The sequence below is a fragment of the Ptychodera flava genome, unplaced genomic scaffold, assembly GCF_041260155.1.
Source record: "Ptychodera flava strain L36383 unplaced genomic scaffold, AS_Pfla_20210202 Scaffold_44__1_contigs__length_1314385_pilon, whole genome shotgun sequence".
Classification (NCBI taxonomy): domain Eukaryota; kingdom Metazoa; phylum Hemichordata; class Enteropneusta; family Ptychoderidae; genus Ptychodera; species Ptychodera flava.
This window is the reverse complement of record NW_027248366.1, coordinates 306,025-319,091: the sequence shown is the minus strand read 5'-3', so window position 1 is coordinate 319,091 and position 13,067 is coordinate 306,025. Positions and strand designations below refer to the sequence as shown.

The 13,067-nt window shown below is 35.9% G+C and overlaps 1 protein-coding gene across 1 annotated transcript; it reads right to left on the bottom strand.

Moving 5' to 3' along the window:
• Positions 1-2,078: 2,078 nt before the first annotated feature.
• On the bottom strand, positions 2,079-11,945 carry LOC139128130 (uncharacterized). The gene is made up of 9 exons (XM_070693967.1): positions 11,837-11,945; positions 10,921-11,231; positions 8,822-9,120; positions 7,351-7,535; positions 6,091-6,181; positions 5,066-5,229; positions 4,366-4,456; positions 3,424-3,588; positions 2,079-2,872 (listed from the first exon to the last, which is right to left on the bottom strand). Exons 2-9 carry the CDS (start codon positions 11,216-11,218, stop codon positions 2,690-2,692), a joined length of 1,476 nt encoding a protein of 491 aa, XP_070550068.1. The 5' UTR covers positions 11,219-11,231; positions 11,837-11,945; the 3' UTR covers positions 2,079-2,689.
• Positions 11,946-13,067: the final 1,122 nt, after the last annotated feature.

Sequence of the window (13,067 nt, the reverse complement as noted above, 5' to 3'; positions counted from 1 at the left end):
TAAGGGATCATTAAGAAGAATTTCAAACAGACTTGAAACAGTTTTACCATCGTCTTTTAGTGTTTTCGTATTCCTTCAGTTATATAACTGAAGGAATATGAAAAAATGCCTGTATTCCGGGATTTTACACCAGCTGAACGTTCCCAGTGGATGACAGATACACTATCTCGGACTAAATTCTGCAGAAAAAAAAATAACACAACAAGCCAACAGGGTGTCCTTGAAATTTATGCAAATTAGTTGATTAAACACTTTATAAAGGTAATTTAATCCGTACGTAACGCTGGATTTCTGAGCTATTAAGCCGATAATGTACCGACAGCTGATATGTGCATCGGTTAGATAAATGACGCAGCAACCGAAACAATGAAAGGAGGCAATTATGGCTAGGTCTGTACCGGTAAATTGATGCCGTCGCTTAAACTGGAGTGGCGTTCTCATTATATTTTACTACACAATTTCTCAACAATCATTACCCATCGAATCTAATCTATCATCGGGTTATTTGTTCACCAATTATAACAGAATGTACAAATATACTTTGTTCGTTTTGCACTGATAGTCATATCATTCAATATGTTAAAATAATGAGGTATTATGATAATATATTTATTGTTTTGATATGTAATGCTACATTGATATTGAAATATGATTTACTCAACAACTGCTAAGTGGTACAGGAAACTGGATCTATTGTCAGGAGATGGTGAGCTAGCAGACTGTGCATGTCCCTGGTGTTACCTCGCTTGTATCTGATGCAACAGATTTTCCGCTTTGATGGCTCGTTTATATGTTAATAGATCCAGTACGAAATCGATGTTCCGCTCAGCGATTGGTGAAAAGTGAACTGTCGTTAGGGTATGATGAAAATCCAATATTTTACCTGTTATTCCCTACAACAATAATAAAATGCTCCCTGGGGACAGTAAACATTTTAGACACAACACGACTGAAACTAAATAGGGGGAGTTTTAATTGATCAAAAGTGTTAAGTGCCCTATAGCTTAAAGTTGCAACATTACAAATTACCCCAACACGATTGGAACTAATTTGGGATAATTGGATGGTGAAGTAATGTCGGTTTCTGCTGCGAATGTAGGCTTATCTGCTTTTCTTTTTAAGTTATACATTTGTTTTTATGAGTACTTTTGAACATCGCAACAATCAGCTTTAGGGCATCTAACACATTTGAGAAATTTGAAAAAACGCGGATCCTATTATCCAAAATTAGTTCTAGTCGTGTTCCCCATAAAACAAGTAAATTGCAATATACTCAATGAGCTTAAATTTGCTTAATTTACCAACATTACTACAATATCATATTATCTCATATTAGTCCCAATCGTTTACACGAGCAAGCCAAAAAAACTTGTATTTGACCTTACAACCTCCCTCTCCCTACGTTAATCATAGCCCTCGACACGTGGTTCTACAACTTTAATTCCCTCCTGGAAACTTTCAAACCATCCTTGCAGATATCTGAAAGATGAACCATTCATTGCCATACGCTGTGTTACAGCGGATGGCAAAATTTTTGAGATAACAAAGGCGATGAGTTTCTATGGACATCCTTTGCAAGTTTCGACTTTAAAGTATCGAAATGGTGCATTGGCACTAGGAACAAGCAGAATCTGGAGATAATACATCGCTGCATCAAATCCATTTAATACTTGTCACAAGTTATCACATTTACTTCTTGTCAGTAGGTAATTCAGGGATAGTTACTTTTAACTAACAGTGTGATGTACAAGACTACGTTTTTTTAAGTGGAAGAGACTCCAGCTAGTTGTTTCATGTTGTAATATAACATATTTCCTGGTCCGTAAGACATTTATTTACTAGACAGTTAGAAAATCAAAAACGTCATTCACAAAACTTTGACATTGTATTCATATTTTCAATTATTTTCAAGTTCTTTTTATTATATGATAGACTGCAATATATGTTTTTGTTTTCAGTCACATTTTGTTTTTAAATCTCTGAATCAGAGCACATACTGTACGAAGTAACTGTGAAAACAGAGATGTACAATTGAGAGCTAAAAATGAACATTTAATTGAGATCACAATCTTCTCAAACAAGAGTACAAAATATGCTACTCCATAAATGTCGCCAGCATGAATTTCAGCGATAGCCATCTGTACATAATATACAGGTACAGTTATAAGTACTGTACTTTCAAAGTACACAGAACATACTTAAACTTTACTAAAGGTAGTTTAAATGTCTATGGCTATGATCTATCCAAATGCTATGGCTATGATCTATCCAACCAAAATGGAGCGTGCTGGCAAAAGTTCAGTTTATTTGTTCTCTACGATATGACATACTTGAGTAAAGAGGTTTTGTGTATCATTAAAAAATTGTGAATGCAAATGATTCATTCTTCAAAGTAAACTCGCTGCAAAATAATTCTAGAAGCTGTTTGTAAATTTATCTCCGACGGTTAGCAGATAGAATATTTAAGGTTCTTCATTTTTCTGTCAAAATGTCCTTGTCACAGGAACGACTACCGGGTACTCGGAAGTACTCGCTGTTATAAAAAGTAAATTTGGTACAAATAGACCAGACGGGATTCACATACATGTAGAAATAGCGCCATTGCGAAAAGTAGCGGATGTGTTCACGGTCACAACACTATCAATCACTTTCATTTAACTTTCATCCGGCAAGATGAACAGCGCCCTCTCTAGTGCATCCATGTCAACCAAGGATGCATCGTTCCCAGATGGACTTCAGTGGTATCGATGTATTCCTTGTAAACGCCGAGAGATGGCAGACCAAGGTAAGGCTTTAGTAGATCATCAAATGTTTCTGCATGACGAATAATTCTCCATGTGCTTCCTTCTACAAGTACCTCAGCCGGTTTTTGCTGTAAATATTACAACATAGATACAGTGTCAGTCGTTTGTATTTCAAAATAATTTGAATCATGTGATATGTAACACGATTGGAACTAATTTTGGAGAATTGGATCTTTGTATTTTTCAAATTTCTCAAAGGTGTTGCATGCCTTATAGCTGAAAGCTGCAATATTACAAATTAATCATAAAACAAGTGAACTGCTAAAAGAGAAAAGTAAATGAGTTAACATATGCAGATTAAATCAGCATCAGTTCACTATCCCGAATTATCCCGAATTAGATCAGATCGTATTGCATATAACATATTATATTCCAGTAGGTGTTTCACGCCGTAAGAAAGCATTGTATTATCGTTTTACTTTCGAAAGGAAATTATCATTGTAAATTTTTCTAATATCTTATTTCCATGATTTCCCCAATATTTGCTCTCACATATAGGTATCCCCTTTGAGATTAGTGTGCATGTTATTCTCATAAGATGAAAATCTTTTAATTCCTTCCAGATTATCAACAGTGACGTGTCTCATAATTTTAATACAAATGCAGTGTATGTACATACCCTCATGTTATAATTGGATGACATCGTACTGCAATATGCACCGACATCCCTTATTGCAAGACCACACCCTTCATGAGGGTACGGTAAATAGTGGCCTTCTGCAAGAAAGTCACTGCTCTCACGGATTGGTCCGACCACGTCAAATTTCCTGCCTTCCTTCTTACACTGTCAGGAGAGTATAAGAACTTTGTTACTTCAAGATATAAACAAATTTGCATCTATTATAGCAGATATGCATGCAGTTGTAATGTACTGAATTGTATCAGGAGATTATCAGATAATTGATATGAATATGGAATGGGATTCTGGGGATTAGAATAACATTGGTTTAGTAGAAAGCTACATTGGAATTCATGCTTTGTATGATTATCTAGTCATGCTTTAGACTGTTTATCAGGCAATGAATGATTTTAAATTTTAAATTTTTAATGTTGTAACCTAACGCAGAGGAAATGATTGACAGGTAAAGTGGGTCGCAGGTTAACAAGTCAAGGCATGGCCAGCTGGTCCGTCTATAAACTGAAGCACGTTCGGAAATTCTCACGGTATGGGTAAAGTACAGTCATCACTTTTTGGGTGAATAAATAATACTCAGCCTTGGGCTGAACTCTCTGCCTGGTATTTCTATTGCAAATAAAAATTAAAATGTTGAGGAAAGTGACATACAGAACACTATTCCCGCTGTTCTTATTGTCAATGAAAACTTAAATTTCGAGGAATGTAAAATGATAGTATTTTGCAGAGGAAATGCTGTGCGAAAAGTCAAGTTTGCCATATTCTTTACCCACCTCGGCAAATACGACAGAGGACCACGTTTTCACCATGTTTGCCTGGGTAATACTGACAAATATGGTAAAAAAGGTGGTACTTCGTCAACTGTGCCCACCAAACAAATTTGACTTTTCGTACAGTTTTAATAAATTGCGTTTATGGGAGTATTACCTGAGTTGGTTCGATCAGTTGGATGTAATGGTAGGCTCCATACAGAGTGGGTCTGATTACTTCGGTCATCGACCCGTCTATGACTATAAAACTGAAAAAAAAACAACAATGTTTTAGGTTTTTTCATTTCAAGCTTGTTGATAGAAAAAAATCAATGCACACACATGAAGGTCGATAGATGAATGATGGTGTTAACAAAATATGACACATCACGAAAGTTATAATTGTGTCGAAATGGTTCATAAATTATTTAAAAATCAACGACGTCACAAATTGGTAAATCTTGAAACTGACTATTTTATAAACCTTGTTCATGCTTTCTAATGCTAATAAGCATTACACAAATCGTTTTGAACTGAAAACTGTGTGTGCAGGTTCTCCAGTTTTATGATGGAAACAACCATTTTTCCAAAGAACACGATTGGAACTAATTTGGGAGAATAGGATATTGTAGTAATCATGGTTTAAGCTGCAAATTTTACCTCATCCAATTTTCTTTTTCTTTTTGTTTGCAACTCACTTGTTTTTATGGGTAATTTGTATCATGGTAACGTTTAGCTATAGCCCACTTAACACTTTTGATAAATTTGAACAATCAAAACCAAATTGGTTCCAATCGTGTTATATGAAAAAATTATTGTTTCCATTATAAAACTAGAGAACCTGTACACGAAGTTTGGCAACTCCATTTTCCCCTTACTTTTTATTTTCATTTGTTTTGACTCCGACGACCTTGGTGACCAGTATTCCAGTGTTACCAATAATTGACATGCCTGGTTCCAGGATGAGACAGATATCTTTAGCTTTAACTATGTCTGCTATTGAACTCACAAAATCCTTTGGCTTCAGTTGGCTATCTTCAACCTGTAAAAAGAAATGGAATAATACATATAAATATTGTCACATTTCTTCGCCCGAAAAGTTAACTCTTTTACCTTTAATGTGATCGGAATTTTGTTGTGACTAATTATATGAAAATTCTATTGAAATCAAAATGTTGACAGCTTCCATTTTACAAAATGACTGAATGGTGTAAAATGGCAATATTGTTTTCATCGAACAATACTAAAACACATCAACTAATGCATATGACTTAAAGGTATCGAACTCATTTCTTGGAAACCGTTTCATTTTTCGTGTAAATGATACTATGAAATGATACAAAAATATTCCTTATTCGATGACGTTTGAGTCAGGGCCTTTTTTGAATGTCCCTGACTTTTCGTCAGTGTAGGTCTTAATAAAATGTCAGATATAGTCAGGACATATTTGACGTGTCCCTGACTGACTGACTACTCTGCAAATTTATAGAAAAACGTAATTTTGGTTGCAGCAAACAACAAGTTGAAATTAGTGCTAATATGTTCATGACCAAGAAAATATACACAAGTTCACATATATTGATGAAAATGTTAACATTAGTCATAAGTTTAGATCCATATTGAATCAGATAGTGTAATGCATTTGTTTTTACACGGAACATTTGCACAACATTCAAATTTTGAATCAGACTTTTGAAGGTGGAAAGCAAAATATTGGTTAATATTAAACAAAATAGTACAATTTTTGAAAAACTAGTTTCAATCGTGTTAAAGTTTGTGATTGACTTTCTGTTGAGCTCGAAGTCGCTGTTTGTTCATTCACATTGCAAACGCAAACATCTTTTCTCATTCTTAGGGTCCCTCCCTGCGATAGTCTCTGCCAAAATTATTTAGATATACTCACTTCTATGTGTCTTCTGTAGTTTAACCCGAGTCCCTCACCCATGTTGAGATAATGAATATCAAATCCCATGTCCCGAACTTTATCAATCCAATCCATGATGTGTTCAAGAGATGCCCTAACAATGAAAACATATATATAACGGTGAAGCTATTTAATTGGAATTGGATGATTTCATTGAAATTGTATGGTTGTTGATGATAATGACTTGGCCTGCCTTTTTAGTGAATAAATCATAACTGTATACTGACATCTTTGTATCACTTACACAAAGGTCAAGGGCACACAAATGATGTGGCTCACAAATGAAGAGACACTCTGAATAGGCAACAATTCAGTTGAACGAGTGTTTGGGCTATACCACTAATGTAAGTAACCATGAGTTACTGAACTCATGATAGAAGTTGACAGAAAACCTGAAGATAAAATGAGGGTGTTGATAATTGTGATATTAGTATATAGTTGCCCTTATAGGGGTTTTCAAATCTCAAAGATTATGTCCAAAGAAATGAACTCTTAACTGTTGGTTTCTTCGACCCAAAATATGAGATGTTTATAGGCTGCCTTACAAGATCATAAGATGATACAATCCACCAAGATGTGTGAGCTGGATAGTGTTGCATTAATCTACAGTGAAAGGAAAATTGCAAAGTGTGTGTATAATGTAGTCTCTTGAATTAATGAAGATATATATGAAACAAAAAAGCTTTATCATTGAATCCGTAAAAGTTGAATTTTAGGGAAATCTCGAAGGAAAAGGAGTCGATTTTAAAAATGTGCTCTATTTAAAAGAAAACACCAAGCGACGGAATAACACTAGTTTCTTACAAGCCTAAAACATATGTGCACTCCTTTTGCTCACTTTTCTAATTTTTATAAATGTAAATACTAATTTTATTTCAAGCTTACCAACCATTCTTTTTAATTTAGACTCCGGGAGCTTTTTTGACCTGGTCAAAGTCGAGTGGTATATTCCTTGCTAAGTTGGTTTAATGCTATTATACCTTAATATTAAATTAAAATTGAAATTGAAAAGCACGGTTATTTTCAAGTCTCGACCATTCAGATCGCACTATTTACGCCATCAATATACTAGTATATAATTTTTCATATAAACTTGCTCCAGCATATTATAATACGACAATAATTAGCAAATTAATTTATACTTTGTCAATCAGATAGATAATTATGGCGAATCTTCAAAGTAGAAGCAGAAAATATCTGAATATGAGTTTTCATTTTCCTATGAATCAAGACTGAAGGAAATATGAGGTTACCATACTCACTCTAAAGAGATCGACATTTTCAATGCTGGCTTCAAGATGACAATGTAAACCCACAAGTTCTATCAATGGTTCATCTTTGACTATCTGCAGGGCGGAATCAAAGTCGTTCTGGTGCATGCCAAACTTGGTGGATTCAACATCTGCATTGTCTTGAAGAGAGTCCTGAAAAACAAAATATACTTCACTTTAACAAATATATCTGTCTGCTTCATTCTGATAATATCACACCTGTTTTCATTGATCTACACTGGCTGCCCGTAGAAGCTAGAATTAAATTCAAAATCTTGTTGACGACCTTTAAAATAGTTCATCGTGTTGCTCCACTTTATCTCATGGATCTGATCGAGATATACACTCCTACCTGAGATCTCAGATCGAGTGATTCGTTACGTTTAGTGCCACCGCGTGGAATGTTCAACAAGGCATATGGGAAGAGAGCTTTCTCTGTCTGCTCACCTTCTCTATGGAACTCATTGCCTCCTGATATTCGTAATGCCAGTTCCGTTGACTGTTTTAAGCGCGTTTTAAAGACTCACCTTTTTGTAAAGCACTATTACTAATGTTTTGGAAGGTCACCATTTTACCGTAACCACTGATGCTTGATTTATTTTAACATTTTCTGCTACTTACTCTGTATATTTTAATAATATTTTTTTGTATTTTGACTGTTTTTACTCCGCAGAAATTTTCATCATTTTTAACCATTTATGTTTTTGCCTAATTTGATTGTGTTTACATTTTAGTTTGTCATGCTTTGCTGGTATTTTATCAATTGTAAATGTGTAAAGCGCACTGAGACGTATGTGTAGTGCGCTTTAAAGAAATAAATATTATTATTCTGTATATTTTGAAAATTGCATATTAAAGCCCGGAAAGTGCATGTTCTGTACATAAACTATTCTTGCATAATTACACATAATATACACAATCTAAGATAACACAGAAAATATACATATCGTGTGGAAATATAATACGATCAATACGATTATGATTGCAATGATTTTACAGAGATGATGATAGTTTTGATGATGATGATGATGATGATGATGATGATGATGATGATGATGACGACGACGACAATAATGATGCCTTGTCATCTGTATTTCCTTATCATAGCATTTCCCTTTCATTCTACCAGGCCGGAACATCATTATTGCTCTTTACTCGGGAAACTTTATATACCTGTTCGGTCAAAGCCAACTTTCAATAGTACATTTGCAAATAAGGCGCCACACAGATCACCAGCAGGCACTCAATGTTTAAGAAGGCTAAAGACGCAAAATGAATATGGAGTTCTTGAAAGGCATGCTGAGTGATTCCTTATATCCTGACATAATCTTTTTATAGGAAGATGTTGTGACAATATGGCATTTAAATACTCTTGCAGGCTTTCTTTTCAGATCTGCTGCACTGGAGTAAACAAAAACAAGTCATTAAAATTAACATACCGACTGCAGGTCAGGATGAAGTCTCATTAACACCCTTGCGTTTTTCTGAAACATTTTACAAGCTTTGATGATGTGCTGGAGATCGAAGAGTGAATCCACATTGATCATGGAGTTACACTTGACAGCGAATTCCAATTCAGATTGCAATTTTCCATTCCCGTTGAATACCATCAAACTGGGATTGAATCCTGCCATCATTGCAATCCGCATCTCATTGCCACTGGAACAAACCGCCGAACATCCGAGTTTTTGAAGGAGTCGCAGTATTTCTAGATTGTTGTTAGCTTGAACTGTAAAACCTGGAAGACAGGTAAAAAGAATTAGGCAACATTATGTACTAGAAAGTACTACAACGTGTTAAAAATTCCTTCCTTCATTCAAGGTAGAATGCACCTATCGGGAACACGTTTCGAAACGTATGGAGTAAATAAAGTTTTTACAGGCTTAGTTTGGTGAATATCTGGAATTTCTCCCTACAGATAACACAGGTATTACGACTATTTTGAATTTTAAATATCCGTAAAGATTAGGTCATTAGTTTCTAAAATTTGCATCGTGGCCCCAATTTTCACTCTTGCTTTGGAAAGAGAATTGTTAAAAGTTTGCTGGAGAAAATAAATTGAGCAAAACTTTAAGTCTTTCATTTTGAGGCGCTGACTACCTCAATTTTGACAAATTAAAATGCTAAATCTTTCGTAGGAAGTTGTATACAGGCCTTTATTTCAAGAGTCTATGTCTGCCTTTCATGGTAAATAATGAAAAATTTACTTTGAATTGATGGTAGGGTTTATTGTAGAAACTATATTGTATGATACCTTATAAACATGTTTGTTGATTGCACTATTTTTATTTCCTGTTCTTCAGATTATTTCGCACGTTCACGAATCGTAGATCCTGAAATTAAATTCTGAAAATGTTTGGCCCAACCATTATTACTCCATGCCAATTATATTCAGAATAAATTTGATCTATCGAAACTTTATCCTTTAACTTTCAGGCTTTTTATGTGAGTAGACAGTTTTGAAAATAACGTGATTCCCTTCTGAGCTGTATAAAAATATAAACCGTCTTACAATTCAGTTTTCAAGATAAGTATAGTCGCCTGCATTTTAATCGATCACCTTCCACTCCAAGCCCCCAAGGAGTTTGTTGACACATCGTCACGGGTAAACTAGAAGTAAATAATCTAAGGAACATTTTACTAAAATCACAATTTATGAAATATATGTATTATCAATACAACCGTTTTGGTATCACATCAGGGTAAAGCTTGTTTCTGCTCAACAATACTTGACAAAATTAATGAACGTGTGTAAATTATATTTGATATCGTAGTCAACGGCCCCTCTACGACTCGCCCTTCAGGTGTACTATACAGAACGCACCGCAGACTATGACGTCAAGTATAATTCACACACGTTCAGTGATTTTACACAAAGCTTTGCTGGGCAGAAAAGAAGCTCAACCCTAATGCAATACCCAATCGGCTTTCTTGGTAAAATTGATATTTAATATTTCATAATATTTCATATTTATGACATTTACATTTTATTTCTTAGACTATTTACTCCTAGTTTGCCAGTGAATCGCTAGCTGTGAGTGCAGCCTTATGATGGAGGGTCATTTATTTCAAATACTATCATCAAGGGTCACGTCCGCCAGGTAAGTGTTGCTTTAGTGACAGTGACCCCGAGATGACCCCAATATCCCACCCATTGTGCCATGAGTAATCTGCTAGTCTGCAGAATTTGATTGAAGGGCTCTTTCGTCAACCATTTTTGCAATTTCGTGCATTTTACTGCAGACAATTGTGTTATGTCCATCAGCAAAATGGCGATTAATGCAATAATTTTGTCATTGACGTTTTATTAATTTCAGAATTTAATAACCTTGCCTGAGAAACTACTTAAAATACGAGGCGTTATGCTTAACAATGAGCTGTGACAGCGTAAGGTCACGCCGAGGTTATCTGAGGTCATACCTAAAAGACATGACTTCGCTTAAGTTCTTACTGGAAAATGTGTTATTGTAGGCATGAAGCTTATAATTAGTGAGGCTTACGTCATTTGCAATCGTTAAAAAATGATAGAAAGACAAACCTAACAAATGGTTCACTCCATGTTTCTCGAGTGCAGTTTTGTACTGTCTCACATTGTCCTCGATCTGGGCTCGACTGTACAAATAAAACGGGCTTGCATATTCCGTCTTCCTCGACAACTCGTACTGCACGTGCTTTACACCAAGATTTTCACAGAACAGACGGCCATCTCCGGAGGTGTAGAAGTTGGAAGATGTCGAGATATTTTGTCTCGGGCTTGCCGCTTGTCGCTGGTCTCGTTTCAGTAACTCGGCCGCCATATTGTTTTCTGCGTGTTTTGAAATGTCTGACATCATCATGAAGGTCACTGCACTGCACGGAGAGAAGAGACAGCGTTGTTCATTTGTCTGCATGAACAGCCAGCCACGGCTTTCGCTTTGCTAAGTTAGAAGTCTGAGATATGATTTTGTACATGGTTTCGAAAAGTGAACAAAAGGTAAATAATGAACAATTCACGCTCAGGCTGCTCTCTTTAAACGACTGGGATCAATCCGTAAAGCCGTGAAAGTCAGACTGTTCCCTATTCAATAAGCTATTAAAGTCTGTGGTTTGCTTATGTCCCAAAAAGTCCCCAGCCATTCACGTTGAGAGCGAAATCTCAGAAAACCCGTTGATTTTACCAATGTCGTGTTTTGCAATAAATCATATCTACAAGAAGATCACTGATCGATGTCCATTGTTGACAGTGCAAATTACAACGGATAATCACCTGAGCAACATTTCAATGAATTCTGCCATGACAACCATCCAATCTTATCATAGAACCTCGCTTCCATGATTCTAAAACTGTAGTAGCCAAGATAGCTCTGGGAAATTTGTCTTAAAAAATAAGTAGAATCCTTAAATAAAATGAAAGAAATACAGTAATTTAGAATTATCTGCCGTGTTTTGTGAAAATAACTGAAAAAAAAACGTACCAGGAAGTTGCCAATGCGGATAAAACAAACGTCAGTGTCAACTTTCGTTCTCAAACCGGCAAGTATAAAAGGAAGTTACTTGTCAGTTACGTTACTCGTACAATTTGACTGGTGGTCACAATAACTGATTAACAACGCTGTATTACGGATATAAATCTGTCAAACACTAACGGTGTGAACTGAACCACCAAGGCATGCATTTCAGGCAATTTCAAGTCTGGAGACCAGCGCCCTCCTGCGTCGATTTTTTCTAATAACGCGCCTTTCGCCTAGGCTTTTGCTACAGTCATAGACTCTAGAAAAATGATTTTCCATGTGGTTTTTGGTACAGGTAATTGTCTCTGCAAGTACTTGAAATGGTTATGCGCATGTGTATTCTAACCTTGGCAGTAGCGTTTATATTCCAGTCGCGATGACTCATCGTTTAATCCCAATAAATCGTTTTGTTGCGACAGACCATCAACATCGTTATTCAATTTTGCGAGTCAGCATAATCCATTCTAGTCTCCATACTGACGATAACAATAGAGAAAAATGGTTGTCATTGACATTCCTTTTTAACGTTCATTTTTTTTCTAAAATGTCAATTGATGAAAAATAAACCAATCGACAAGATCATCGAGTATTTTGAAGAATATATAGTCTTGACGTTGTTAGTTTTACCGAAATGCGGCTCCCAGATGATAAAGTGTCACCAGTGTTACTACTCACGCCTACAATGATACCATCCAGCTGCCATATTATCAGCATCTGAAGGCATTGCTGTCGATTTTATGTCATCCTCATGTGCATTGTCCACCGAGTGCCACAATTACACCGATTGAAGTATTGACGTTGCTATTCAATCATCATATATCTGATATAATTATGTTTTGTCCTCACCGAGTCGGAGCAGTATTCAAATAGACTGATTGTCAACAAGTTACCGAAAATTTTAGCATCCTCGTGACTAATCGCCTGGGTCTTGCCGAAAACGCGCCTCAATTTACTGTTTGGGATTTGTGCATGTATGTCGATGACTTTTGCTATCCAAAGCTTAAATTTAAAGATGCTCTGGCATTTTAGAAACTTTCTTATTAAACCAGTCGGTCCAACTATCGTCACCGACATTCCATTTGTAGACACCCGTCTTCAGGGTTTTCTCTCAACTGCGCGATTGCGCAAATTGCGCATTTCAAGCCATTTTCTGCCCTTTAAAAGTTACTGATAGCGCGAAAATCGCGCACAAAAC